The sequence below is a fragment of the Chiloscyllium punctatum genome, chromosome 10 (genome assembly GCF_047496795.1).
Source record: "Chiloscyllium punctatum isolate Juve2018m chromosome 10, sChiPun1.3, whole genome shotgun sequence".
Classification (NCBI taxonomy): Eukaryota; Metazoa; Chordata; class Chondrichthyes; order Orectolobiformes; family Hemiscylliidae; genus Chiloscyllium; species Chiloscyllium punctatum.
This window is the reverse complement of record NC_092748.1, coordinates 34,515,347-34,541,951: the sequence shown is the minus strand read 5'-3', so window position 1 is coordinate 34,541,951 and position 26,605 is coordinate 34,515,347. Positions and strand designations below refer to the sequence as shown.

The window sequence follows — 26,605 nt, the reverse complement described above, 5'->3', positions numbered from 1 at the left end:
CACAACGGAATGCCATGTAGCAATTAGTTGCTGCTAAAAATATTGTTTGACAGTTCTGCTGTCACAATACAGTGCAATATTACTCAATTTAGACCTGTCCGATATCCTCAGTTTAACACAGACTGCTACAACTTCACTCCCTCCTTTACATATATTTTGTTTTGCATGGGCAAATATGGCAAGCTGATCACTAGGAGTTTGTTTGATAGGATTTCAATGTTCACCAACACTGGCTTACTTTGAGGTGTGGGAGTATAGAATAACTTAAGATCAACATTTCTATTTACATTGTTACTCCTATCCTAGTTAATCACACTCAGCTTCATAGAAGATGATATATTTAAACATGAAGCAAAGCAATTATAAAGCTTGATCAATCAGCTGAATTGGTTCCATATTTAAACTAGACCAGAAGCTACTTTTGATATGATGCAGTTAACTACTACGGTAATAATATTTTATTTCATTTCCTTTTAAAACAAACTAAAATTGAAGAATTGTGTATTTCAATTCTCATCAGGTGAACCAACTTGTTTCAAAAATTTCTTGGAGTGAAATTTTAAACTAAACCTGTTCAGATATGCTATTTCACACTTCTGACACACGTGGGACATGAACCGAGGCCTTCAGGCTCAAATTTGCAATACTACTGCACAGTATGCTTGTAATCTATAACGCTTTAGACAAATATTCAGCATGGCAGGCACAACGGACATTTTCCTACCTCTGTGCCAGAACATCTGGGTTCAAGAAATACCTGTCCAGGAGACAGACCATAACTGAGTGACTGAAAAAAATTGATGTACATAAGGTCCATTTCTATCCATTACCAACTGGCTTCCTGCATTAGAAGATGTGAAGACTTTGAAGATAAATTCAAAACAAATTTTAGGCTAAGCACAGAAGTCATAAACATCTTCATATGTCGGTCACATTTTTTGTGCACTGTGCAATTAAACTCTAATTGCACTGTCTCATATTTAAAGTTTTTTCCTGGGTGTATTTACTCATGAGTATCAAACCTCTATAATTCACATTATATTTCTGTAAAATAAAAGCTGGATCTTTGATATAAGTTTTGTTTTCTAAAAATCTAAGAGTTGGGATCATTACAGATCTTTGTACAGATGGAAGCTCAAACAACAGTAATTAGTGTTAATACCCAACTCTTTCACTCAATATATGTGTAGTACAATACATTGTCGTCATTAGTATGAAGTGCTTGGTTTCATTTCTGGCCAGATTATTATTTCAACATAAGGCTTAAAACAGCATTAAAAGGGAAATTATAATTCGTTAAATGCTGTACCATTGTAATTATGAGATTTCCGTATGCTTACATATCTGAGTAACCATGTGCAGCTTGTGTGTTGTCACCAGACTGCACACTTTCAACATCATAAGAGGAGGAAGGTTGGCGGGTGTGACCTTAAACACTAAGGTTCTGAGTCATTCCAATAGAAAACATCAAAAGCCTGATAGCAGGTTCTTTAAAAGGTACACCATCAGGGAAAACTGCCTTCTGATTTCTAGAGAACTCCATTAAGCTAATTATTTTACATGAATTAAAGAAGTCTCCCATCAGTGTAATGAAGAAAGATTTCAGCAATATTGCAGCCCACGGGCAGTCAATCTCCTGATCAGAATCCTTCAAGGAAGAAGAGCTCCAAAAGACAGATTCTGGTCATGTGGAAACATTTTGCTTTACATGTAGTTTGAACTGAACTACTCAGCAATAATAGAATTTATTAAATTGCAAAAATGAGTAAATATATTTGCCTGATGTCAAATAATAGGAAACAGAAGCAAGAGAAGACTAGTTGGCCCTTTGACCTGAAATGCCATAAATAGATAAGCTTACCTTCTGCCTGGATGTTATTTTGTTGTAGTGAAGTCAAGGTGACTGCCCTTGACATGAGACAACATTTGATTGAATACAGCATCAAGGAACCTCAGTAAAACTAGAGTCAATCGAAATGGGGGAAAACTCCACTGATTGGATACGTAGATAGCACAAAGAAAGATGACTGGGTTGTCAATGGTCAATCATCTTGGCCTCAGAACAGCACTGCAGGGGTTCCCAGGATAATATCCTAAGCCCAAAATATCTTTTGCTTCAGCAATGATATTCGATCCACTGGGATGAGGATGTTTGTTGCTGATTGTACTATGCTTCTCACCATTCACGTTTCCTCAACTATAAGGTAGTCAGAGACCAAGTGCAGAAAAACCTGGACAATATCCAGATTTGGATTGACCAGTTGCGCAAATGTTACTTGCCACTTAAATGCCAGACAATACCATCCCCAATAAAAGAGATTCCTTCACATTCAATGTCATTACGATCACTGAATCCCCCACTCTCTTAAATATTCTTATGATTAACATTGGCCAGAAACTGAACTGGGCAGGCCATATAAACACAATGACTACAGAAGCAGGTTTGAGGTTTGGAAATTGAGGCAAATATTTCATAATTGCTGGACCATCCACAAGGCACAAGCCAAATGTCACATATTCTGGAATCATCTCCACTTGAATGGATGACTGCATTTCCAAAACCATTCAAACAGTCTGACACCATCCAGAACAAAGCAGCCTGCTCAACTGGTACCACCATCTAACACTTTCAACATCCACTATTTGACACACAGTGACAGCAACGTGTATTATCTTTAAGATGCATTGCAAGAACTCAAAGCTCCTTACACAACACTTTCCAAACCGGTGACCATGATCACCTACAAAGAGATTAGATATTTGGGACATCATCACTTGCAAACCCTCATCCAAGCGACAAATCAGCCTAGATTGGAACTTTATTGCCATTTCTTCAATGTCACTGGGTCAAATTCGTAGATTCCCTCCTTCACATCCCACTTCCCTAGGGCAGTTATGTTTTAAGAAAGCAGTTCACAGACAAATTCTCAAAAGGTAATTAGGGCAATCCATGCTAGCCTCACCCAAAAAACTCTCCCCAAATCCTTTGATTTCATTACTAACCAGAGATATATCCATTTCTGTCTTGAACGTGTTTGTTGACTATCCCTCCTCAGAGTTCTGAAAGAGAACAAACAATCGCCACCGGGTGAAGAAAATCCTTCTCATTATAACCCTAAAAAGCATACCTTTTACTCTAAGATTGTCAAGCCCATTCCAGTCAGAAGAAACATTGTTCCTGAAACCACCTTGTTGAGCCCTGTAAGGATTTGTATGTCTCAACAAGGTCCCTTTTCATTCTTTGAATGCCAGAGAAGCCAGGTCTAGACTCCTCATTCTCTCCATACACACTATGTCCACCACGTCAGGAACCATAACAGTACACCTCTCTATAAAGTATATGTCCAAGAGGTAAACAGTCTCAAAGTTCATTCAACTGCAGCAACAATTCTTTACTTCTGCAATAAAAGGTCAATATACCATTTGCCTTTCTAACTGCTTGTTGCACTTGCACATTAGCTTTCAGTAACTTGTAAACAAGTACCTGTAAACAGGTTCCTTTGGACAACAACCATTTGCAATCTTTCATCTTTTTAGAAATACTGTATGCCTGTATTTGTTTTTGGTGTTATTTTACACATGCAAAACTACAACAACAACAAATTACACTATTTAAGGAGACAACAGGGGCTTAAGCACGCTGATAAATCCTTAACGCTCTCCAAATGCTCAGCTGCTTTAGCTGAAATGTATTCAAAATAGTAATGATAAAACATAGTTGATCATAATTGACAAACTGAATGTTCTCCTTGCCAAGCTCCTGTCCTCCACCTTTCATCTATATCAGTGAAGTTCATACCCTCTTGCTAAAAGTCCCACACACCTATTGTTCCTGTCCAGATTTCTTGGCTCCCCAAACGCTTGTGTGGATAACCCACTATCCTAAAACCTTTCACATCTCTGGACACAGTAAAGTACTAGCAATTTATGTTGATATCTTTAGGCCCATACATTACTAATTGAAGACATCCATCCATGAACCTCAATGTACATATATCTACAGTTTTACTGAAAGCAAATATTCTTAAATTTTGTTTTGATGAAAGTGATAATACAAATTTGGAGGGACAGAAGCCAACAGCAGCTTGTTTTTTTAAATTTAACACATTAAATACCAAAGATGTCAAAACACGTGGGATGTTTCAAATAGACAGTGTGGTGGAAACAAAGGTTGCTTGTCAACTCATCAGGTTATTTTAATATGTCAACAACATGACAGCACGAAGCAAATTGCAAAGGCAAGAAAAAAAGGATCAAGACTAGTGTGGTTGAAAAAAGTGAATGTCGACTTGGGTGGGGTTAAAATAAATGTATAGTACTGTATCCTCTTCTATCCTATATAGGATCTGAGACCTCCTCTGTAATGAGTGCTTTATAAATGTGAACAGTTATTGATCATTACCTCATACTCCACCATTCGTTTATCTGCTAGGTCAGCTTTGTTGCCAGCCAAGGCTATCACTATATTAGGACTGGCCTGTCTCTGCAATTCTTTTACCCATGCTTTCGCTCGATCAAATGTTTCCTGGAAAAAAAAACAGAAAAGCAAATGTATAAATGCAATTTAATTTTTAAAAATCTCAAACACCGCATAGTAAATATAGTACAATGTAGCAATATCTGGTATACACGGTGAATGGGGGTCTGCCATAACATGAATGTGACAGTTGCAGCCAGGGCTGCTCATAAATTCCAATCAGCAGAGGATGATCAATAGGAAAGAGACCACCAAATGTTCAGTTCCCAGAACAAGGAAACCCAACTCCCGTCCATTACCAGTTGCATGAGAATTCTGGGTAAGGAGTACTGGATACCAGGCATTTTACTATAATTATCATAAATTGTCCCTTATTTTGAAACATTTACTCAAATATACAAAACAACACATTGGTTAACACGTCTAATCAATATATTTTCAACTAATGCATACCAATAAAAGTTTCACTCTAAAACAAAATATACCAAAACTATTTTAAACATCTACCCCTTTAATCTGCAAAATGAAATTCCTCAGATTTAATCTACTCTTAATCAGATAGCTACCGCATTTTAGCATTCACAATTTAAAACAGTTTTTGGACATAATCTCTAGCTTTACTAAAAGTTGCAAGACCACCTGATTTCTATTGTTTAGCAGGGTCAACAATGTTAGGATTGCAAAACAGAACAGATCTTCAGCCGATACAAATCAATTTCCTGTGTTTGGAAAAACTCCCATTCAGTTTTCATCAAAACTTGATGTTAAAGGTGTCACCTAATGGGTTACGAAGCCATTATAGCCTACGAAATCCTAAACTTGATTTGTGATGAATTAGCAGATCTTAATTAGATTGTTATATAACCAATATCCGTTTCACTTGAAGGAGGAAATGGAAAATAAAGCTACATTAGCCAGACTTTCCCTTTCATTCAGTGTTATTCATGTTAGAAAATTAACATTTAAATTATGCAGTTAGGTGACGGCTTGGTCTGGTTGGGATATCCTCCACACTAGGATATTAGCATTTCACTTATTTAATAAAATGAATAATGCCTATTTGGATCAAGCCTGAATAGCTGAGGTTGTTGGAAAGTCATTTGTGACTAAGTCAGTAACCTCAGACCATAAGATATAGCAGAATTAGGCCATTTGGTTGATCAAACCTGTTCCACCATTCGATCATAGTTGATATATTTCTCTACTTCATTCTCCTGCCTTCTTCCTGTAACCCTTGATGCCCTCACTAAATAGGAACCTATCTCAGTCTTAAAGACACTCAATGACTTAGCCTCCACAGCATTCTGCAGTAAAGAGTTCCATAATTTACCACCATAATTTTGGTGCTAGTGGGAAAAGAAATTTTTAAATAAAAAATGTCCCTGTACAGAAAAATGCAAAGCACAGTATGTTCAATCAATATGTATGGTTATGACCTACACAATTTTACAAAGTGTAACCTGTCTCAATGCATCAACATATGTCACATTGGTTTATTGAGATTCATCATTTACCATCTAACTATCAAGATGAGATACCAACTGTGGCTCCTTTAAGAGCAAATCCAATAGACCTTCAAACTTTCAATGGAACATAAAACCCCTTTATAAAGCTACCTTTAGTATGTTTACAATACACTTTGGTTCTTAGCATCATTTTGATTTGGCCATTTAAAGTTTCTGAAACAACACAGATACTTAAACTGAATTTAATAATCCAAAATGAATCTGGTATACAGCTAGTTTGAAATGGTGAACCCAATTCTTAATCTATAATTCCATTCCAATGTACTTACCAGTTTTCAGGGTCTTTTCTGATTTACGGACATTTAGAGGGGCAAACATTAATTAGGGATAATCAGCATGGTTTTGCGTGAGAAAAATCATGTCTCACAAACTTGACTGAGTTTTTTTTGAGGAAGTTACCAAAATAAAGTTGATGATGGCAGAACAGTAGATGTTGTTGATTTGGATTTCAGTAAAGCCTCTGACAAGATTCCACATGGTAGACTAATTAGCAAAGTTAGGTCACATGGGATTCAGGGTGGGCTTGCCAATTTGATACAATATTGGCTTAACAGCAGGAGACAGAGTAATAGTGGAGGGTTGCCTTTCGAACTGGAGGCCTGCAACCAGCAGTGTTCCACAGGGATTGGTTCTGGGTCCTCTTATTTGTCATTTATATAAACGATTTGGATGAGAATAGAGAAAGCATGATTCGTAAGTTTGTAGATGCCACCAATTTTGGTGTTAATGGCAATTGATTTTTCCCTAGGATGGGGAATTTCAAGACGAGAGAGGAGAGAGATTTGAAGACGACACGGGGCAATTTTTTTTTTAACAGAGGGTAGTTCGCATGTGGAATGAACTTCCTCAGGAAGTGGTGGATACAAGTACAACTACAAATGTTTAAAAGACATTTGGATGGATACATGAATAGGAAGGTTTGGTGGGATATGGGCCAGGAGCAGGCAGGTGGGATTTGTCTAGTTTGAGATTTTGGTCAGCATGGACTGGTTGGACCAGAGGATCTGCTTCCATGTTGAATGACTCGACGACTTTATGACTAGCACTACAGGACAAAGCCCAAACTCAGCTTAGATAGGGATGGCTTTACATACAAATAGAAACTCTGTTACCTTATTTGTAGGTATTGAACACCTTTGCTGAAACTCTGACAGCTATAAAACTTCGAAAAAGCTTTATTCCTTCCAACAAATAATAGGGATTAAATTTCAATTGTACTGTTACCTGTTTTGTGATATCAAAAACCACTATGGCAGCTTGAGCCCCCCTGTAATACATTGGTGCTAAACTGTGGTAACGTTCCTGACCAGCAGTATCCCAAATCTCAAATTTCACTGTTGTGTCATCCAGACAGACTGACTGAGCAAGAAAAGCAGCTGCAAGATAAAAATGAAAAGTTGATTAATTCTATGCAGTCAAATGACAGAGCTTGTTTACCCCTCTCAAAAATGTTTTCGATCCTCTTCATGTTAGGCTGCAGATGCAAAGCTACATCCTACAAAACAGTGCAACTTGCAGGAGTTCTGGATCAATTCTGTATGATCAACTATCATCCTGAAACAAAAATATTGCAGCACAATGCAATGTTATAGTGTAACACTAAAATACTGATTAAAAACCAAAAGAACTGCAAATGCTGTAAGTCAGAAACAAAAACAGAGGCTGCTGGAAAAGCTCACCAGGTCTGGCAGCATCTGTGAAGAGAAATCAGAGTTAAAGTTTTGGGGAAGGGTCACCAGACCCCATTCATTAACTCTGATTTATCTTCATACAGATGCTACCAGACCTGCTGACCTTTTCCAGCAACTTCTGTTTTTGGTAGTAAGACTTTGATGATTCATCCCAGTGACAACACAATCTCTTAAGAGTTCACAGATTTTCTAACCTACTCTGTCACTTATTCCTCAATTCTGTATTTGCAGAACGTGAACTTTTCCTCACCTGTATTGTCTATAACACAATTTCAGTCCCATTCATTTAAATGGTGCTGCTATTATGCGATTTTGTTGTAACACGGGATCGCACAGGAACAGAACTATCGTGTTATATCAGAACAGACTAAGGATTAAAAAAAAATCTGTTGCAATATTCAAGCAGTTTTCCTCCATCATTCCAAATCACCACCACTGCCTTTATCAATTCTTTAATCACTTCCTTCTCTGAAAACAGAATAATCTCCTCCCCCCATCCCGCCCCCTGCCTTCCAGGGAATTCTGTAATTTTGTACCAGAAAGCACATAACTATTTGATTGATTAAAATATTTGTCAAATATACCTTTGTGGAGAGAGGACATCTTATTACTAAACCTCAACATCTTTAACAGAGTTCTTCACAAAAACAGTGTTTTCATCAAGTCAGTTACTCATCCACTGGCAAAGTGTAACCACAACTCCAGCATCTTAAACAACCACCAATAATTGCTCCTTACCCTTCTCAGACTCTCAGCTTTAAAATATCAGCAAATTAAAAGAAAACTCATGGAGTAACCTAAATCACTATTTTTAGATTTATTTGAAGTCAAAATGCATACATTGTGAAAGTAAACAACCCCTGAAATGCAAAATTGAAGGCTGTGATCCATCAATCTAATGGTGGCAACCTTTGCTCATGCTACACTATTGAAACTGACCATGGGAATTTAAGAATGGCATTAGAGGGGTTGATATACATTGGTGCATCATATCCAGATAGGCAAAGCTTTATGGGCAAGACAACCTTTTCATGCATTTTTATGCTTTTAAGTTAGATATAAACATTAACAAACCTGTATCAAAGTTCCCAAAAAGATTAACACTTTGATCTAAAACATTAAAGTTGTATTTCTGTGTTAGACCACAAATGTTGCACTTGTCAATCTATTCATATTCTTACACGTGAGTCTATCTTCTTGATCTTTAGAAGGAGAAGCGCAGTTTAACACTTTCCTGTCTGATTCTCCTTACCTCAGATTTGGTTAGAAGGTAACATCCTTTGCAAAGACCAAGGTTTAATTAAAAAATGCCAAATGCTGCACAATTTAAAATAAACACTTACCACCAATTGTTGTCTCTTGGAATTCATCAAACTGGCCTTTGACAAAACGCAGGACTAAACTTGATTTCCCCACCGCCATATCTCCTAATAGAACCAGCTTGAATTGACAGATCTTTGTCTGGCCAGGACCATTTGGTCTAGATGCTCCTCTGCTTGCCATGATTCTTTCAGTTAGTAAGTTCAGTATTTTAGTTGCAACGATATTTCAAATTGCACAACCATGGAAGAGGTGATCTTTATAATCTTGCCGTTGAGTAACCACTTCGAAACTGTAAAAATAAAGACTCAAGATAAGGTTGAAGCATGCAGGCTTTTTCTGAAACCAATTTAACATTGCTGTAGATAACGTTCATTCAGAATAAAATGCATTACTGAAATGCCACTTCTCTAGGCTGTAATAACAGCATAATTGTAGCAATAGCACAAGATACTTTGACTTCACAAATGAAACTGTACTGGAAACCCAGAGACACATTTGGCTCTGACTATGGATTTGTACTAACCTCATAACACTGGTGTGAGATGAAATTAATTTGCATTGTACAGAGCTATACCTTTAACGTAAATGAAACCTATGACGTAACAGATCTCTTCTAGAATTATTTTACAAATTAGCAAAACACATTATGCGATTGGTAACAATAGGTTTGCAATAAAACATTTAGTTTCCCTTAAACTAAAGTCACCCAATCACCTAGCTCATTGTGTAACTTTCACTAAGTTTAACAAGAGCTAATGAATACAGTAGCCAAACTGAATCCAAATATACCAGCTACATGAATGTCAAAAAACAAGTTATATCTTAATCTAGTTTACCAAACAATCTAGAAACACACAAAAATAATTACACAAGCAAACAATGTTCACGATTTCATTTAGAAGTACTAGGATTTTTGTTTGAAATCAAATCTGTAGATGGACTTATTCAACATTGATATATCCAGTCCAAGGTGGTGTTGAGAATAAATTACAAATATGATCTCAGCTATATTTGAACTGAGAATTGTCAAAGTTGAGGGAGTCGTTTTTTAATTCTCTCGTGGGACGTTGTGGTGTGCAGCCTTCCTGAACTGCTGTTGTCCATGTGCTGTAGATATACCCACAATGCCATTAGGGAAGGAATTCCAGGATTTTAATCGAGTACCAGATAACACAGTTTAGCCGAGCATCAAGACCTTGCAATCTAGCCGGATAATCGAGGTTCCTCTGTATTTATATGGCTAGTTCAGTTCAGTCTCTAGTTAATGATCAACTCCAGAATGTTGATAGTAGGGGATTCAGTGATGATAATGCCATTGAATGTCAAGGAGTGATGGCTAGGTTGGATTTTATTGGAGATGGCCGTTGCCTGGCATTTGTGCAGCACATGTTACTTGCCACTTTCTAGCCCAAGCCTGGATATTGTCCAAGTCTTACTGCACTTGGAGGTGGACTGCTTCAGTATCTGACTTTCCATGAATGGTATTGAACATTGTGCAAATATTGATGAACATCCCCACTTTGAGGTAAGGAAGATCATTGATGAAGCAGCTAAAGATGGTTGGGCCTAGGTCACTATCATGAAGAAATCCTGCAGAGATGTCCTAGAGCTAAGATGACTGACCTTGAACAGCCACAACCATCTTCCAATGCGGCAGGTATGACTCCAGCCAGCAGATTACTTTCCCCTTGATTTCCACTGATTCCAGTTTTGAAAGGACTCCTTGATGCCACACTGTCAAGTGCAGCCCTGATGTCAACAGCAGGATAGTCACACTCACCACACCTCTCGGTTCAGTAAGTTTGTCCATATTCAAACCAAGGCTGAAATGAGGTCAGGAGCTGAGGGGGCCTTGTGGAACCCAAACTGAGCATCAATGAGCAGATTATTGCTAAGCAGTGCATATGATCCTCAAAACCAGACAGATTGCACAAACTGCAATGAACCATCTCCAACTGCTACACATTTAGTTTTTGAAATAATTTCCTGCCAACCGTCAACCGTACACCCCATGGCAGAAAAATCACAATTTTCCATGTACAGCACATATCAGGATAAAGTACTTCTGGGATGAATCTAATTTATGTTTGTATAAAAACATTTGCTAAAACAGCTGTTCAACAAATTAACATAGATATGTTCTATTCAACTCTAATTTTGTTATTGTCACTATACTGTTCAGTCATTATACACCTTGTAAAAGAAAGAAATGTTATAGTTAAATATCAATTCATAAAGATTTTCTTTCAAATTGCTGATTAGTCTAATAACGTTCGGTGGTACTGCACTGTCAAATGGAATTCTCACAATAATATCAATTTTATTTTGTTTTCCATCTCCACATGCGGAGGTGATAGCCTAGTGGCATTATTGCTGGACTATTAGTCCAGAAACTCAGTTAATGTTCTGGGGAGCAAGGCTTGAATCTCACCAAGCATTTGGTGGAATTGGAATTCAATTTTTAAAAAAACCTGGAATCAAGAATCTATTGATGACCATTAATCCATTGTCAACTGCTGGAAAAATCCACCTGGTTCACTAATGTCCTTTAGGGAAGGAAAGTGCCATCCTTACCTCATCTGGGCCTACATGTGATTGTGCACCCACAGCAATGTGGGTGACTCTTAACTGCTATCTGGGCAAATAGGGATGGGCAATAAATGCTGCTTACCCAGCAACACCCTTATCACGTGAATGAAGAAAGGGAAAAAAAACCCACCTCACGTTTGAAAGCACATGTACTTCCTTAAGTACTGATAAAGGGGCTGATTTTCACCAGCCAACCTATTTGACTTTATAAATATTAAACCTGTGAACATTATGGTCAACAACAAGAGCAAGCCAAGTACAATGTACTGGATATTGGTAGCCAGCATATCCTTAAGATGTCATCTTAATTCCTCTGCACTCCCCCCATCACCCATTCAAACAGATCTACCTCTGAACTCACTGTATCTGTGCTCTCAGGTCCAACCCTGACTTTGTAATCATGGCTGCAGACAAAGGTGGTAATGTTGTTGTCTGACATACTAACGCCTACATTCTCGCCTTGTCCAGTCCCTTCCCGTTACATCTGCAATTCTTCTGATGTTTTACATAGGTTTCAAATTTTCCAGTTCGAGGGGATCCAGCCACCTACTCTTCACCATAATACGCAATCCCATTACATGATGCTCTCAAGACTCTCTCCCTGGAAAGAGAGGCTAAACTGTCCCCACCCACCAACACTCTCCTCTGCCTGGCCAAGCTCATCTTCATACTGAGCAACTTCTTTAACTACTCACTTTCTTCAGGTCAAAGGTGTGGTTATGGCTACCGGCATGGGGCCTGGTTATGCCTGTCTCTTTGTGAGCTATGTGGAACATTCCTTATTCCAGTCCTACACATACCCCTCGCCACAATGCTTTCTCTGGTATATCAATGTCATTGTTGGTGCCGCTTCCCTCTCTTGCCTGGAGTTGGAAAAGTTAATCAATTTCACTTTCAGTTTCTACCCTGTCCTCACCTTCAACCTGGCTCCTCTCTTTCTCAGCATCACTGCTTCCATTTCTGGGCAAAGGGTGACAACTAATATCCACCACAAACCCAACTCCCACAGTTCTCTGGACAATACACCTTTCTGTAAGGACTCTATTCCAATCTCCCAATTTCTCAGTCTTCAGCACATCGCTTCCAATAATTTCAGCTTCTCCAAGTGGGCCCCCAAAACGTCCACCATTTTCTTCAACAGAGGATTCCCCACCACTGCGGTTAACAAAGTCTCCAAGCTGTGTCTGACATACTCCCGCACATCTGCCCTCATCAATTAGTTTCCTTCCCATAACACTGACAGGGTCCCCTGGTCCTCACTTACAACCCCGCCTCATCCACATTCAAAGGATCATTAACCGCCATTTCCCCACCTCCAGTGAGATGCCACAACCAGCCGCACATTCCCTTACCCTCCCTTCTTAGCATTCTGCAGGGAACATTCCCTCCAGGACACCTTAGTCCACTCCTCCTCCATTCCCAACATCCCCATGATCCGCTTGGCACCTTCCTTTGCAATTGCACAAGTTTAACACCTACTTGTTTACCTCCTCCCTATCCAAGGCTCCAGACACACATTCCAGGTGAAGTAGCAATTTTCCTGCACTTCATTCAACCTATTCTAATGTATCTGCAGCTCATAAATGTGGTCAGATCTACACGTGGGAGACAAAATATGCAGACTGGGGACCACTTTGCAGAACACCTACATTCTCTCCACAAAACATAACCCTGAGATTCCTGCTGCTTGCAACTTCAAAACACCACTCACTTCATTTCTAGCCAACATCTGTCTCAGGCTCACTACAGTATTCCAGCGAAGCTCAGTGCAAACCAGAAGAATAGCATCTTATTTTCCACTTGGGACCCTGCAGCCTCCAGGACTCTAAAGAGTTCAATAATTTTACGGCCTGGGCACCTTCTCACATGTCCTTACCCCAAAAGATCAAAAGACTAAAGTTTCACTTTCGACTCTTTGGATGGCTAAATGGCAGCATTGCTAAAGGTTATGAAGATGATGAGAATGACTTGTTCATCATCTCAGCTAATGCCTTGGTGAACAAGAGAAAAAAAACTCTCCATATTTAAAAATTTAACAGTTGCATAAAAAGAGCTAAACTCCAGGGAGCTTCTCATATTTTCATTTGTGCCCAAGCAGATCAGACATTAACACTTACGTAACACGTATTTTGCAAAAAAAAAGCACATTATATTCTATAACTTCCTGTTAACATTTAGCAAGCATCCAGTATGCTGACAGAGTCTTTAGAGGGGGAGAAATTAAATATACAAATCACACAGCAAACAAAAATATCAAATGCTCCTGTTCTACATTTATATATAGATTATTTCAACATTCATGGGTAGCTGCAAGCTGTAGAAAATAAACTGCAAGTTCAAATGATTGAAACATTATGGACGCTAGTTCTTTTTTCAAACAATTAATGCGGGCTACATCGATCCTCTCTTCAAAATGTTCTCACTCTCTTAAGTAATCAGAGCCATAGAGATGTACAGCATGGAAACAGACCCTTCAGTCCAACCCGTCCATGCCAACCAGATACCCCCACCCAATCTAGTCCCACCTGCCACCACCCACCCCATATCAGTCCAAACCCTTCCTATTCATATACCCATCCAAATGCCTCTTAAAATGTTGCAATTGTACCAGATTCCTGCACTGGTTTTTGCCATTGAGAAGTCTAACATAGTTTCTGGCTTCCCAAAAAAAAACAGATTGAATTATAATTTTACTTTTAAGAGGAGTACCAGCACTGTTAAATGCTTACACAGTTATTACTTATGGAAGTAACATAATTAAACGGGCCATTTATACTGTCGACACATCTCATTCGAAGCTTGCAATCCTACTTCCTTTAAAATAGCTTTTCATGGGAAAATTGAAATAAATATTTAGAATGCACACATGATCAAACTAATCACGAGTTGATTCTGTTAACTCAGCAATCCAGCTGGGGTTTCTAATCCCTCAGCACTGATCAAAAAATGCTTCCACTTCACAAACACTATTATAACTTATAACTCTTAAAAGTATGGAAAATAATACTATTACAGTGGCTTTAAATGATTCCACCTAACCCAACGCCACTAAGGACAGGTTGCAGACAGGCAGGTTAAAGATATAATACCTAATCAAAATTCTGTTCAGGATTGGAAACGAGGGAGATTCGGGGTAAATTCAGCATTTGTCACAAAAAAAACATTCTGAACAGCTTTATCAGATAAAAGTCAACTCCAAACCAGATAAGCTGATTTTACAGTAGCTTATTTAAAAATTGTTGAGAGAGATACATACTGAGCAGATTCAATGAGAAAGAGGAAATGAGCTTTAGGGAGGGATTTCTAGGTTCAAATAGTACTGATATGATCGTTCAGCTGTACCTAGGGAAAGTAACAACAAGAGTAGATTTCTAATTTAATTTGAATTCATGAAGACTGGGAGAAAAGGAACATTCAATGAGTTAAGTTTACAGGTAATAAGGGATCAAACAAAATTAATCAAAATCCCCCCCTCCCCCATCATTCAGATCATTCTCCAGCAGAACCTCAAATACTATATGGATAGATGGTACTGATAGGAGTTTTGTGGCGCAATGGTAGCATTCTTATCTCATGACCAGAAGATCTGGATCAAGTCCCATCTGCTCCACTTCTCATTAAAAAATATCATAGTTGAGAGATGAAAAATATGGGCAAACTTCTAAGAAAGTATATTTGTAATTAATTCAATGTTAGAACTACAAATAGTATTGCTTAATCCTTCAATCGTATGGATAAATTTTCTCCTGTTGTCATTGTGTACCCGACATTCATACTTTATATAGCATATATCACAGAATTCCTACAGTGCAGAAAGAGGCCATTTAGTGCATCAAGTCTGCACCAACCCTCCAAAGAGCATCCCACCCAGACCCAGATCCCTAGTTTATTGCCACATTACCATGGCTAACCACCTAGCCTGCACATGCCTAGTCAATACAGGGTAATTTAGCACAGCCATTCCACCTAATCTGCATATTGTTAGACTATGGGAAGAAACCACAGCACCTGGCGGAAACGCATGCAGATGTAGGGAGAACAGAGTCACAGAGATGTACAGCGTGGAACCAGACCCTTTAGTCCAACATGTCCACGCTGACCAGATATCCCAACCCAATCAAGTCCCACCTGACAGCACCCAAACTATATCCCTCCAAACCCTTCCTATTCATATACCCATCCAGATGCCTTTTAAATGTTGCGATTGTACCAGCCTCCACCAATTCCTCTGGCAGCTCATTCCATACATGTACCACCCTCTACGTGAAAAACTTTCCCCTGAGGTCTCTTATCTTTCCCCTCTCATTCTAAACCTACACTCTAGTTCTGGTTTCCCCCCACCCCAGAAAAAAAGGCATTGTCTATTTATCTTATCCATGCCCCTCATGATTTTATAAACCTCTATAAGGTCACCCCTCAGCCTCCGACGCTCCAGGGAAAACAGCCCCAGCCTATTCAACCTCTCCCTATAGGATAGTTCCCTATAGCTCAAATCCTCCAACCATGGCAACATCTTTGATTAGATTAGATTACTTACAGTGTGGAAACAGGCCCTTCGGCCCAACAAGTCCACACCGACTCGCCGAAGCGCAACCCACACATACCCCTACATTTACCCCTTACCTAACACTACGGGCAATTTAGCATGGCCAATTCACCTGACCTGCACATCTTTGGACTGTGGGAGGAAACTGGAGCACCCGGAGGAAACCCACACAGACACAGGGAGAACGTGCAAACTCCACAGAGTCAGTCAGTCACCTGAGGTGGGAATTGAACCCGGGTCTCTGGCTCTGTGAGGCAGCAGTGCTAACCACTGTGCCACCCAACTGAACCCTTTCACGTTTCACAACTTCTTTCCAATAGGAAGGAGACCAGAATTGCATGCAATATTCCAGCAGTGGCCAAACCAATGCCCTGTACAGCCGCAACACGAACTCCCAACGCCTGTACTCAATACTATGACCAATAAACAAAAGCATACCAAACACCTTCTGCACTATCCTATCTACCTACGACTCCACTTTCAAGGAGCTATGAATCTGCACTCCAAGGTCTTTTTGTTCAGCAACACTCCCTAGGACCTTACCATTAAGTGTATAAGTCCTGCTATGATTCATTTTCACAAAATCCAGCACCTCACATTTATCTAAATTAAACTCCATCTGCCACTTCAGTCCATTGGCCCATCTGATCGAGATCTCGTTGTAACCTGAGGTAACCTTCTTCTGTCCACTACACCTCCGATTTTGTTGTAATCTGCAAACTTACTAACTGAACCTCTTACGCTCACAAACATGCAAACTCCACAGTCACCGAAAACTTGAATTAAACCCTGGCCCTTGGCGCTGTGAGACAGCTAACCACTGCGCAGCCACCCCAATAAATTTTACCAGTTACCTTGGCAGGATTTGAACCCATGGCCCCAAAGCATTCACCTGGGCCTCCATGTTATTACTACCTTACCAATTGGCTAGTCTCTTCCATCTTCCCAATTTGATAGAGCTCCAGACTTGCATCAACAAATCAGTTGTGCTACTTTCAATGTCCTTTCTGGAGTATCTGCGAGTTCAGCCATTATCACATCAGTTCTTATTCTGATTTATGGGGTTATAGATGTACACCAGGCTGAAAGTTTGAGAAATATTTTTGCCTGCATTAGGTTGATACTATTGCTTAGTACTTGTAAAAATACATATACAGGTCAAAGATTCAGTTATTTCCAGCTTTAATTTGTGTATACTTCTTTCTATTTACCCAAAATGAAGAGTATTTACATTTCAGTCTGGCCGTTTCAGTACAGAAATTTCATAGTTCTAAAAATCCTTAACTCAATACTGCTACATCTGGAAAGTGAACTTATACAGGTACATGAATTGGTATTGACAGGGGTATATTTAATCAAGAAATCTGTGATTGAATCTACTGAGATAAGGTTGGTTTGAGCATGCTCATTTGGATAAAAGTTACAGACAACATACTGTTTGAAGGTTACAGTATTTGACAAAGAATGGTGCTCATTTATTGAAGGAAAGTACAGATTTTGTGAACAAATTTTACTTAAATGCACCTTCAAAGCAGCTTGGTTTTATTAGTAGAAGAAACGTTCCAAGGCACTTCACAGTAAAGTTATAACATTTGAGACTAATCCCCATAAGGAGATACTTGGTAACCAAAAGCTAGGACGAAAGGCAAGTTTTAAGGCATAATTTAAAGAAGGAACTAGAGCTAAAGAAGTGGAGGGGTTTTGGAGGGAATTCCAGAATGAATTTGAACAATACTTCTACTGGCGTTTATCTCAATGGTTGATCCATAGCCTGTAATTAACAAAAAAGCTTGACTATTAGAGTGGCTCATCACATAAAAGGGGTAAAATGTGCGATAAAATACAAGGTGCATTGTTTTAATAATTTTTGATAGTGCACTGTGAAAGATAGCAGAATTTATAGCAATCACCCCTTATATATTGAATACTATTAATTTACCTGTTCTATGTTTATATCCTTAGTCTCAGTTTGATAGCGTCTGTATTCAATCCGTCTATTGAAGAATCACATGGTGGCACGCAGTACATTCCAGTAAGCTGACATACAGCAGCAAGGCCTCTCCATTTGCTCGTCAGGTTTCACTATTCATTATTTAGATCCTAGGCAGGTAAAGATACATTGGGGATGGGAGTAGTCATTGACGCTAAATCTAAGTAGAAAGTAAAATTCAAAATTTAGGCTGATTTGCCTGAACACTTCAAGGTGGCATAATCCTGGTGAAGCAACAATATGGAACTACTTCCACAGAGATCCTTTAACATTAAGTGGTATAATTATCATATCATGCTTTTATAAAACGCTCAAGACATCATTTTCAAACTAACTCTATAATCAATTCTCGAACCATAGAATGTGGAAAATTCAGCCTGGGACTCAAAACTAAGAAAGCTTAATTACAAATACATAGGGCATGAAGACACCACATCTATATGACTATATGCAGTTATGGCCTTCCTCTAACAATAGTTCACTAGATTGGTTCCTGCGAACAGAGGGCTATTCTGCAATGAACTTCTGAGCACACTGGAGGCTGTACTCTCTGAACTTTAAAATAAGGACTGGTGATCTCACAGAAACAATACAAGGCTCAAAGTGGGAGACAAGGGAAACACTGGGATTATGTTCCTGAGCAAGGAGAAAACAAAGACACAGCCTGAGGAAACAGGATAATCATTGAGAACGGTGATGAGGAGAAAAGCTTTCACTTGAAAGGTTTGGGAATCTTTGGAATCATTCTAGAGCTTTCAAACCAACTGGATGATCATGATGTGGAGGAACCGGTGTTGGACTGGGGTGGACAAAGTTAAAACCTGGACAACACCAGGTTTATTTGGAAGCACTAGCTTTCTGAGCGCTGCTCCTTCATCAGGTAGCTGTGGAGCAGGATCTTAAGACAACTTATAGCAAAAGATTACAATGTCATGCAATTGAAATGATATATTGAACAAACCTAGATTTCCCTTAAGTCTTTCATCTGTTAGAAAGAGTTATTAAAAAAAACCCAAGGTCTCAGTTGAGGCCATCCTCATGGGTACCAAACTTGGTTATCAGCCTCTGCTCAACCACTGTGTTGCAAGGCAGACTTCAGGACATGCGACAATGCAGAGTAGCTGAACAAAGGCTGCACGCCAAGTTCGGTACCCGTGAGGATGGCCTCAACTGGACCTTGGGTTTATGTCACACTACAAGTGACCCCACTACACTCTATACACACACACACACACACACACACACACACACACACACACACACACACACACACACACACACACACAGAGACACAGACCCTCATACATAGGCGCTCTCTCTCTCTCACACACACACATGCAGACCCTCTCTCATACACACGTGTGCTCTCGCTCATACACACACACCCTCCCCCCACCGTACACTCCCCCTCACAGGCTTATACTCCATGACACACACTCATACTGACACACTCTCTCTCATGCACACACAACTCTGAGGTGAGTTTACATTTGCAGATGCACTTTTTAAGCAAAATAGAATGTACAATCTGCAGGCAGTCATTCCATGTAATATTATAAATTCCACTTTTGAAATTGAACCAGTCTGACTCAAGATTGGGATACAGACTCTAATCTCACACCTTTAAAACATTGTCTGAGCTGAAGTGTCACTTTTTTTTTTAAAACCTTAAGTTATCTCGAGAATGTGACCTTAAAAAAGTTCTGGGATTTACATGTTAATGAACTGAAACCTGCAACCCATTCTAAAAGGTGAAAGAATCAAGAACAATCAGTTGCATCGCACTATAATCTTTTACTATAAATTCTGTGCCTTATGATCTTAATCCACAACTCCCCGTGGAAGGAGCAGCGCTCCGAATAAACCTGTTGGACTATAACTTGGTGCTGTGTGATTTTCAACTGGATGATGGCAGAGGTGGATGGTGTGATGTAGTCAACTCTGTTACCAGCTACAGCCAGGATGAAGACGATCAGTTTACCGCTCATAAAAACTATCTGCTGATTATAGGCTATAGGCTGTTGCTGCTCGCAGATGGTTTTGGATACTTGTAGAATAGTAAATACAATTTTAAAATAATCAATTAGGTAATGGTAGTTTTGAGAAATTTCAAGAACCTGAAAGCCCTAAACAAATGCAAGGCTTTTCATTATAAGAGGTATGGATACTTGGTTACTTGTATTAACTTACATCTGGCAGCACTGCACTCAACACCCAGATTTAAGTTTAGCTTTGCCTGATGATGTTAACAAATTACATGTATACAGCATCTTTAAATGTTGTGAAACTTGCCAAGGTGCCACAAGGAACATCAAACAAAAAATGCAAAACTAAATATTTTCAGGAGATATTAGGGGAATGAAAGGGGTGGGTTTTGAGAGTGTCTTAAAGGAAGAAAGCAAGTGATCAACCCTCTCTTTTAGGCAGGCAGATAAATTCAGGAAAGGCACAGCATTAACACAAGCACTTTCAGAAACCATACATTAACAGTGCCATTTCCAGGAATGGTAGATTGCTGTAAGGTACTAATTATGATATGACTGCAGAGTTAGATATGGCAGAATGGATTGTCCTGCTTTTTGTTATTCACAGCATTTCCTTCCAAGATGCTGTTGTCCAGAATTTCTGCAGGTCTTGTGCAACTGTGCTTCTGGAACCTTTGGTGTTTACTATACATATGCTGCTACGATGTCAACCCATTCCTGTCTGGAATTGGACTGGAGCTAAAGTAAGCATGGCAGAACTCTCTTTTTCACACAAGTGGCAGAGGAGCACTTAAGGTAAGGATCTGTTACCCAACAGGCTTCCAGAAACTGTGATCTTACGCCAGACAGGCAGGGAAACAGAAGCTCACCAATCCAATGGAGGAGCCCAGCATTCCCAAGAGAGGAAGCTCCAGCAATACAGGGATCCAGCTGGTCCAACAATAAGGATGCAAGACAGAAGGGGATTGGGACAGCACATTCACCATACCCTCCCCCTTCACTCCACACAAGTCAATGAAGGTGGCTCATCATGCCCATCCTATGAAGCATCCCTTATTTTCTGTCCTTCAAAAGTGTTCACTCTGGAGGAAACTGAGGTAGAGACATGACAGACTTAGCAAGAAAAAGTGAAACTTAGAACCTTAGTAGTTGAAGTCATAGCAAATGAATGGTACACTTATAAAAATCAGGATACATAAAAAGATCAGAATTGGAGGAGTGCAGACAGATTAGACAGGTGCAGCCTGGAGCAAAGATAGGAATCATGGGGGTAAGTGAAAACAATAAAGTTTTGAATCTTCTCCCACCATATCAGACAGTGCAATTGGATCATACCTGGAACCTTACAGCACAGATTGAAAACCATTCAGTTTACCATTCCTGCAAATGGCAGTATTAGTGTTGATGTTTTTGGAATGAGCTTGTGTTAATGCTATATCTTTCTAACTCATCCACACACTGCACAGAACTTCAATTTCTTTATAGAAGATCATATCAAATTACACATTCTAGACAAAGTGCTGTCTGCATTTTGTCCTCCCACTTGCTATTGGTGAAATTAAGAGATTTTCTATTTTGGTTGTGAAAACAAATGCAGTCATCTTTAAAAGAGGCTACTCAATAGTCCCAGTCCTCTGCTCTTCTCACTGTCCCTCAATATTGTCCCTTTCAAGTATATTGCCAATTCTTTTATAAAAGTTAATATTAAATTGTAAGTAGCAATCAGATCATTGATCAGAGCATTCAAGATCATAGTTATTGTGTCAAAGCCCCAAGTCTCAGCTGAGAATTTCCGATATTTCACCATTCTAGTAAATCTCCTTTGCCTCTTCACACTTTAAAAAGGATGTCAAGGCCTTGAAGTTTAAAATGAAACAATACTCCAACTGAAGCCAAACAAACATTAAACATTGTACAATTTAGCTTATATTGTCAAGTGTATTTAGAATGTTCCGCATTCAGGTTTGAACCCTTGAAATAAACAACCTTAAATTAAAGGGATACTGAAATTGTAAAAGTATAAATTGCTTGAATTAGGAACTTCCAAAGTAAATGCTGTTGGAAATTGCAGACTTTACAGCTCTAACATGGAAATACGCCAGAAATCCATTTGATCAGATCAGAAGTAGAACCTGACAGCACAGAATGAATGCCATTCAATCTACCATTCCCAGAAGTAGCAGGGTTGGTATTGACACTTTCAGAAAGTATTCGTTGTCTTTTCTGAACTGTCTATTGGAAACTGTAGACTCTACAGCTTCATCATAACATACATCAGAAATTCTCCTGGAGTACTAAATTTCTTCCAAAAGAGGAAGAAAACCTACATTGTATAATCTCAGGAGATCCCAAAGCAACTTAAAGCCAATATTTAAATATTTTAGAACCATAGTCACTGATGTATGTACAAACTCAGCAGCCAACTAACTCATTGCAAGATCCTAAGATAGTGACAAGATAATCTGTGCAAAAAAAACTGATCAAGGAGTAATTGTTGGCTAGAACATTGTGAAGAGCATTTTTTCCTGAATGTCTTTACATCTCTTTGAGCAGCAAGCAGTAGCTTTATGAAAATCCAACATCTTGAATGAGCGACAACCATTCTTCAATATGTGAAATAAGCAGTAAGATTATTCAATGTAAATATTGCCTGGCATGCAGTTACTTTTATTTTTAAAGATGAAAGTCAAACAAATGACTGTCCAGAACCATGATGACATCACAATTAAGCAAGACATACAACATCACCTAGTCAATGCCAAAACTTCAAATGTTATTTTTGACAAAGCTATCCACAAAACAGATATTCCGGATGACCCTTTTGTGTTACTCTGCAACTTCGGTATTACACAACTGTTGAAAGCTTATGTCCTTTTTGAACCCTGGATTGAATGTTGACAGTCAGTGGATAATAGAGTATTAATCTTTTTATACAAATCTAATTTTGTCCGGAGATAGAATTAAATGTAGACTTCAGGTAAATACTAAAATTCCCAGCATTCAGCAGGGCTTCAACAACTTCACTGAAAGAGCAGCTGGGCTTCAGTAATTAAATCAGCAGCTGCAACTGGTGCCTTTGATTAGCCTTTTGTAAGAAGCATATTAACTCCGTCAGATATAGTCTATAGATAAAGTTAACTATAATCTTGAGTTCCCTAGATACAGTTGTTGTTCCTCTGGAATGGAAAATTACAGATCACTCCACTTTTTAAGTGCAAAAAAAATCAGCGACTGACAGATGGGTTAGCCTCACAACTGTGGTGGGGTAATTGTTGGAACAAAATCAAGGAGGGAGTAACTGAACACTGAAAATTTCTATTTAATTAGTGAGGGTCAGCATGGATTTATGACAAGTAGGTCATGCCTGCCAAACCTATTTAATTTTTTGAAAAGGTGACAAAGTGGACAGGTACTGTTTAGATTAGATTACTTACAGTGTGGAAACAGGCCTTTCAGCCCAACAAGTCCACACCAACCCTCCAAACAGCATCCCACCCAGACCCATTCCCCTACGTTTACCCCTTCACCTAACACTATTGGCAATTTAGCATGGCCAATTCACCGAACCTGCACATCTTTGGACTGTGGGAGGAAACTGGAGCACCCGGAGGAAACCCACGCAGACGCAGGAAGAATGCGCAAACTCCACACAGACACAGTTGCCCAAGGCGGGAAATGAACCTGGGTCTCTGGCGCTTTGAGGCAGCAGTGCTAATCACTGTGCCACCGTTATATGGGCTTTCAGAAAGCATTTGATAAAATCCTACACTGTTAACTAAGGTAGAGGCCCACAGAACTGAGGGCAAATTACTGACATGGTTGAGAAGCAGGCGACAATGTTGGTATTCTGATAATAGTTAGGTACTCAAATTGGCAGGTTTTGAACAATGGTGTCCCAGAAAGATCTGTGTTAGGGCCTCAATTATTCAAATTAAGTATTAATAACATGGATAATGGCATAGAAAGCCATATCAAAATTTGCTGTTCACACAAAGTTAGGCAGCATTGTAGATGATTATCATAAAATTACAAAAAGATACTGATAAACTAGTTGAATGGGCAAAACTGTGGCAGATGGAGTTCAATGTAACCAAATGTGACTATCCATTTTAGACTGAGAAAGGATAGATCAGGGTACTTTCTAGATGGTATGAAATGAAATATAGTGATGCCAAAAGACATGGAGGGGGTGGGGGATAAACTATTTCTACTGGTTGGAGATTCTACAACTAGGGCCAAAGTTTGAGAATTACAATCAGACTATTCAGGAGAGATGTTAGAATCTGAGATGAATATGTGTTTGTTAAGAAGAGGTATTTAGGGATATGGGATAAAAACAATGACTGCAGATGCTGGAAACCAAATTCTGGAATAGTGGTGCTGGAAGAGCACAGCAGTTCAGGCAGCATCCAAGTAGCTTCGAAATCGTAGTACAGACTCAACTTGCTGCAAAACTGGTGCCATTAACCCATGCAAAGGAACCCACTTTTTCCACGAGTCTATGCATTTATCTCTTTATACTTTGCCACTTTTCACATACATCAGATAACCAAAGATGATTTGAGGTTGTTTAATTTGCTAGCTCCTCCTGCTGAATATATATAATCTTCTTGGTCTAGCCTATGTCACTGTTGCCTGCATCGACCACAATATCTTGATCTTTCTCCTACCACTGCAAATTCCTCTCCAGCCCTGAGTGGATGTCTGCAATCTGACTCCAGGATAACTGGTCTTTGCTGCAAAGAATTGAGTCAATCCCTTGGACTATACCGTCCCCTACCATGACTACATTTCTTCACATTTTACTGTACCACAGTACATAGAACATAGAACAATACAGCACAGGACAGGCCCTTTGGCCCACGATGTTGTGCTGAACATTTGTCCTAGCTTAAGCACCTATCCATGTACCTATCCAATTGCCGCTTAAAGGTCACCAATGATTCTGACTCTGCCACTCCCACAGGCAGCACATTCCATGCCCCACCACTCTCTGGGTAAAGTACTGTAGTCAGTCAGTCACTGTAGCCCTACTTTCATCTATGCAAGCTGAAAGAACTTATGCCTGCTGTACAATTGCAAAGACTAAGGCTCTGCCCTCTGGGTCCTTTATTTGTCTCACTTGCAGTCACACACTCGCATCCATGAATACTGACCAAACCAGAAGGTACTATCCTAACAGGTATGACTACTACCTAGTACAACAAATCCAGATAACCTTCTGCTCCCCGATTCATTTCAGTTTATCCTTGAGCTTATAAAGTAGCTGAAGCAGCTCAGAAATCAAACACTTCAAACCTGTTTGCCTTGGATCAAACTGGCATTTTGGAGCTCCCAGGTGCTGCAATTGTAACACTTCACCCATTTCATTATCCTTAACATGTTTAACTTAACTAAATTATTTTATTCAATTACATGTTTACTTAGTTTCTACATATTTTATTACCAGCGATTGCTATACTATTTTGTACTTTAGGAATAGAATAAACAGTGGTCATTTGGCTACACATCGTTCTTCTATAATGCAGTGACTGCGATCTTGTGCACATAGCATTCAAAATAAACAAAGCACAAAGAAATAAACTTGTATGATTTGGCAGTCATTGTAGAAAAATGGCTGCAGGATGACATGATTGATATGTGGATTCTGCGATGTACAGGTCATATGGGAAGGACAGGAAGCTCAGACAAAGGTTGAGTGGGGCTCTGTTAGTTAGCGATTGCATTAACAGAGGGAGGGCTGACCCAAGTGCATGAGTACAAATGAGAAATGATAAAGACAGGAACTCACTTGAGTGAGTTATGTACAGGGTCCCCAATAATAATCTCACAGTAAGACAGTGCATTAAAAAAGTCATAGGACCTTGTCAGAAAGACACTATCTTCATGGGAGATTTTAATCAATGTCAAGTAAAAAAGTCAGATGGGGAAAGGTAAGAAAAAAAGTGAGGGCTGCAGAAGCTGGAGATCAGAGTCAAGAGTGTGGTGCTGGGAAAGCACAGCAGGTCAGGCAGCATCCGAGGAGCAAGACAGACAATGTTTCGGGCATAAGTCTTTCAACAAGAAAGAGGCTTGTGGGTTGGGGGGTGTACCTGGAAAAGTGATAGGTGGATGAAGGTGAGGGAGAAGGTGATAGGTCACAGGGGACACTGATGGATGGGTCCAGAGGGTGGTGCAGAGTTGGAAGCTTGGGACTGGGATAATGTAGGGGGAGGGAAATGAGGAAGCTGTTGAAATCCACAATTATCCTGTGTGGTTCCAGGTTCCCAAGGTGGAATATAAAAACAGCAAAGAATAAAAATTAATAAGAAGGAAGAATTAAAGTGCAAGAGAAAGCTTGTCAGAAATATAAAATCAAATCATAAGCGTTTCGCTAAATAACTAATAAGTTAATAAAGTGAGCATTGGTTCTTTGAAAGCAAGTTTACAGCATTAATAATGGAAAATAAAGAGAGATGGCAGATGAAGTGAACTGGTA

At 39.3% G+C, this 26,605-nt stretch overlaps 1 protein-coding gene across 5 annotated transcripts in view; it reads right to left on the bottom strand.

The window, feature by feature from the left end:
* The window catches only part of rab5b (RAB5B, member RAS oncogene family), a 50,788-nt gene that overhangs the window by 10,338 nt on the left and 13,845 nt on the right, over window positions 1-26,605 (bottom strand). For 2 of the 5 annotated variants that reach the window (XM_072578883.1, XM_072578887.1), the window contains exons 2-4: window positions 9,038-9,306; window positions 7,228-7,379; window positions 4,403-4,525 (exon numbers count right to left, since the gene is read on the bottom strand). In XM_072578883.1, coding sequence (XP_072434984.1) covers window positions 4,403-4,525; window positions 7,228-7,379; window positions 9,038-9,197 — 435 coding nt within the window. In that variant the 5' untranslated portion in view covers window positions 9,198-9,306. Of the gene's footprint in view, window positions 1-4,402; window positions 4,526-7,227; window positions 7,380-9,037; window positions 9,307-17,072; window positions 17,235-18,091; window positions 18,303-26,605 lie in introns of all 5 variants that reach the window. The other 3 variants (XM_072578886.1, XM_072578882.1, XM_072578885.1) reach the window with 3 other exon arrangements.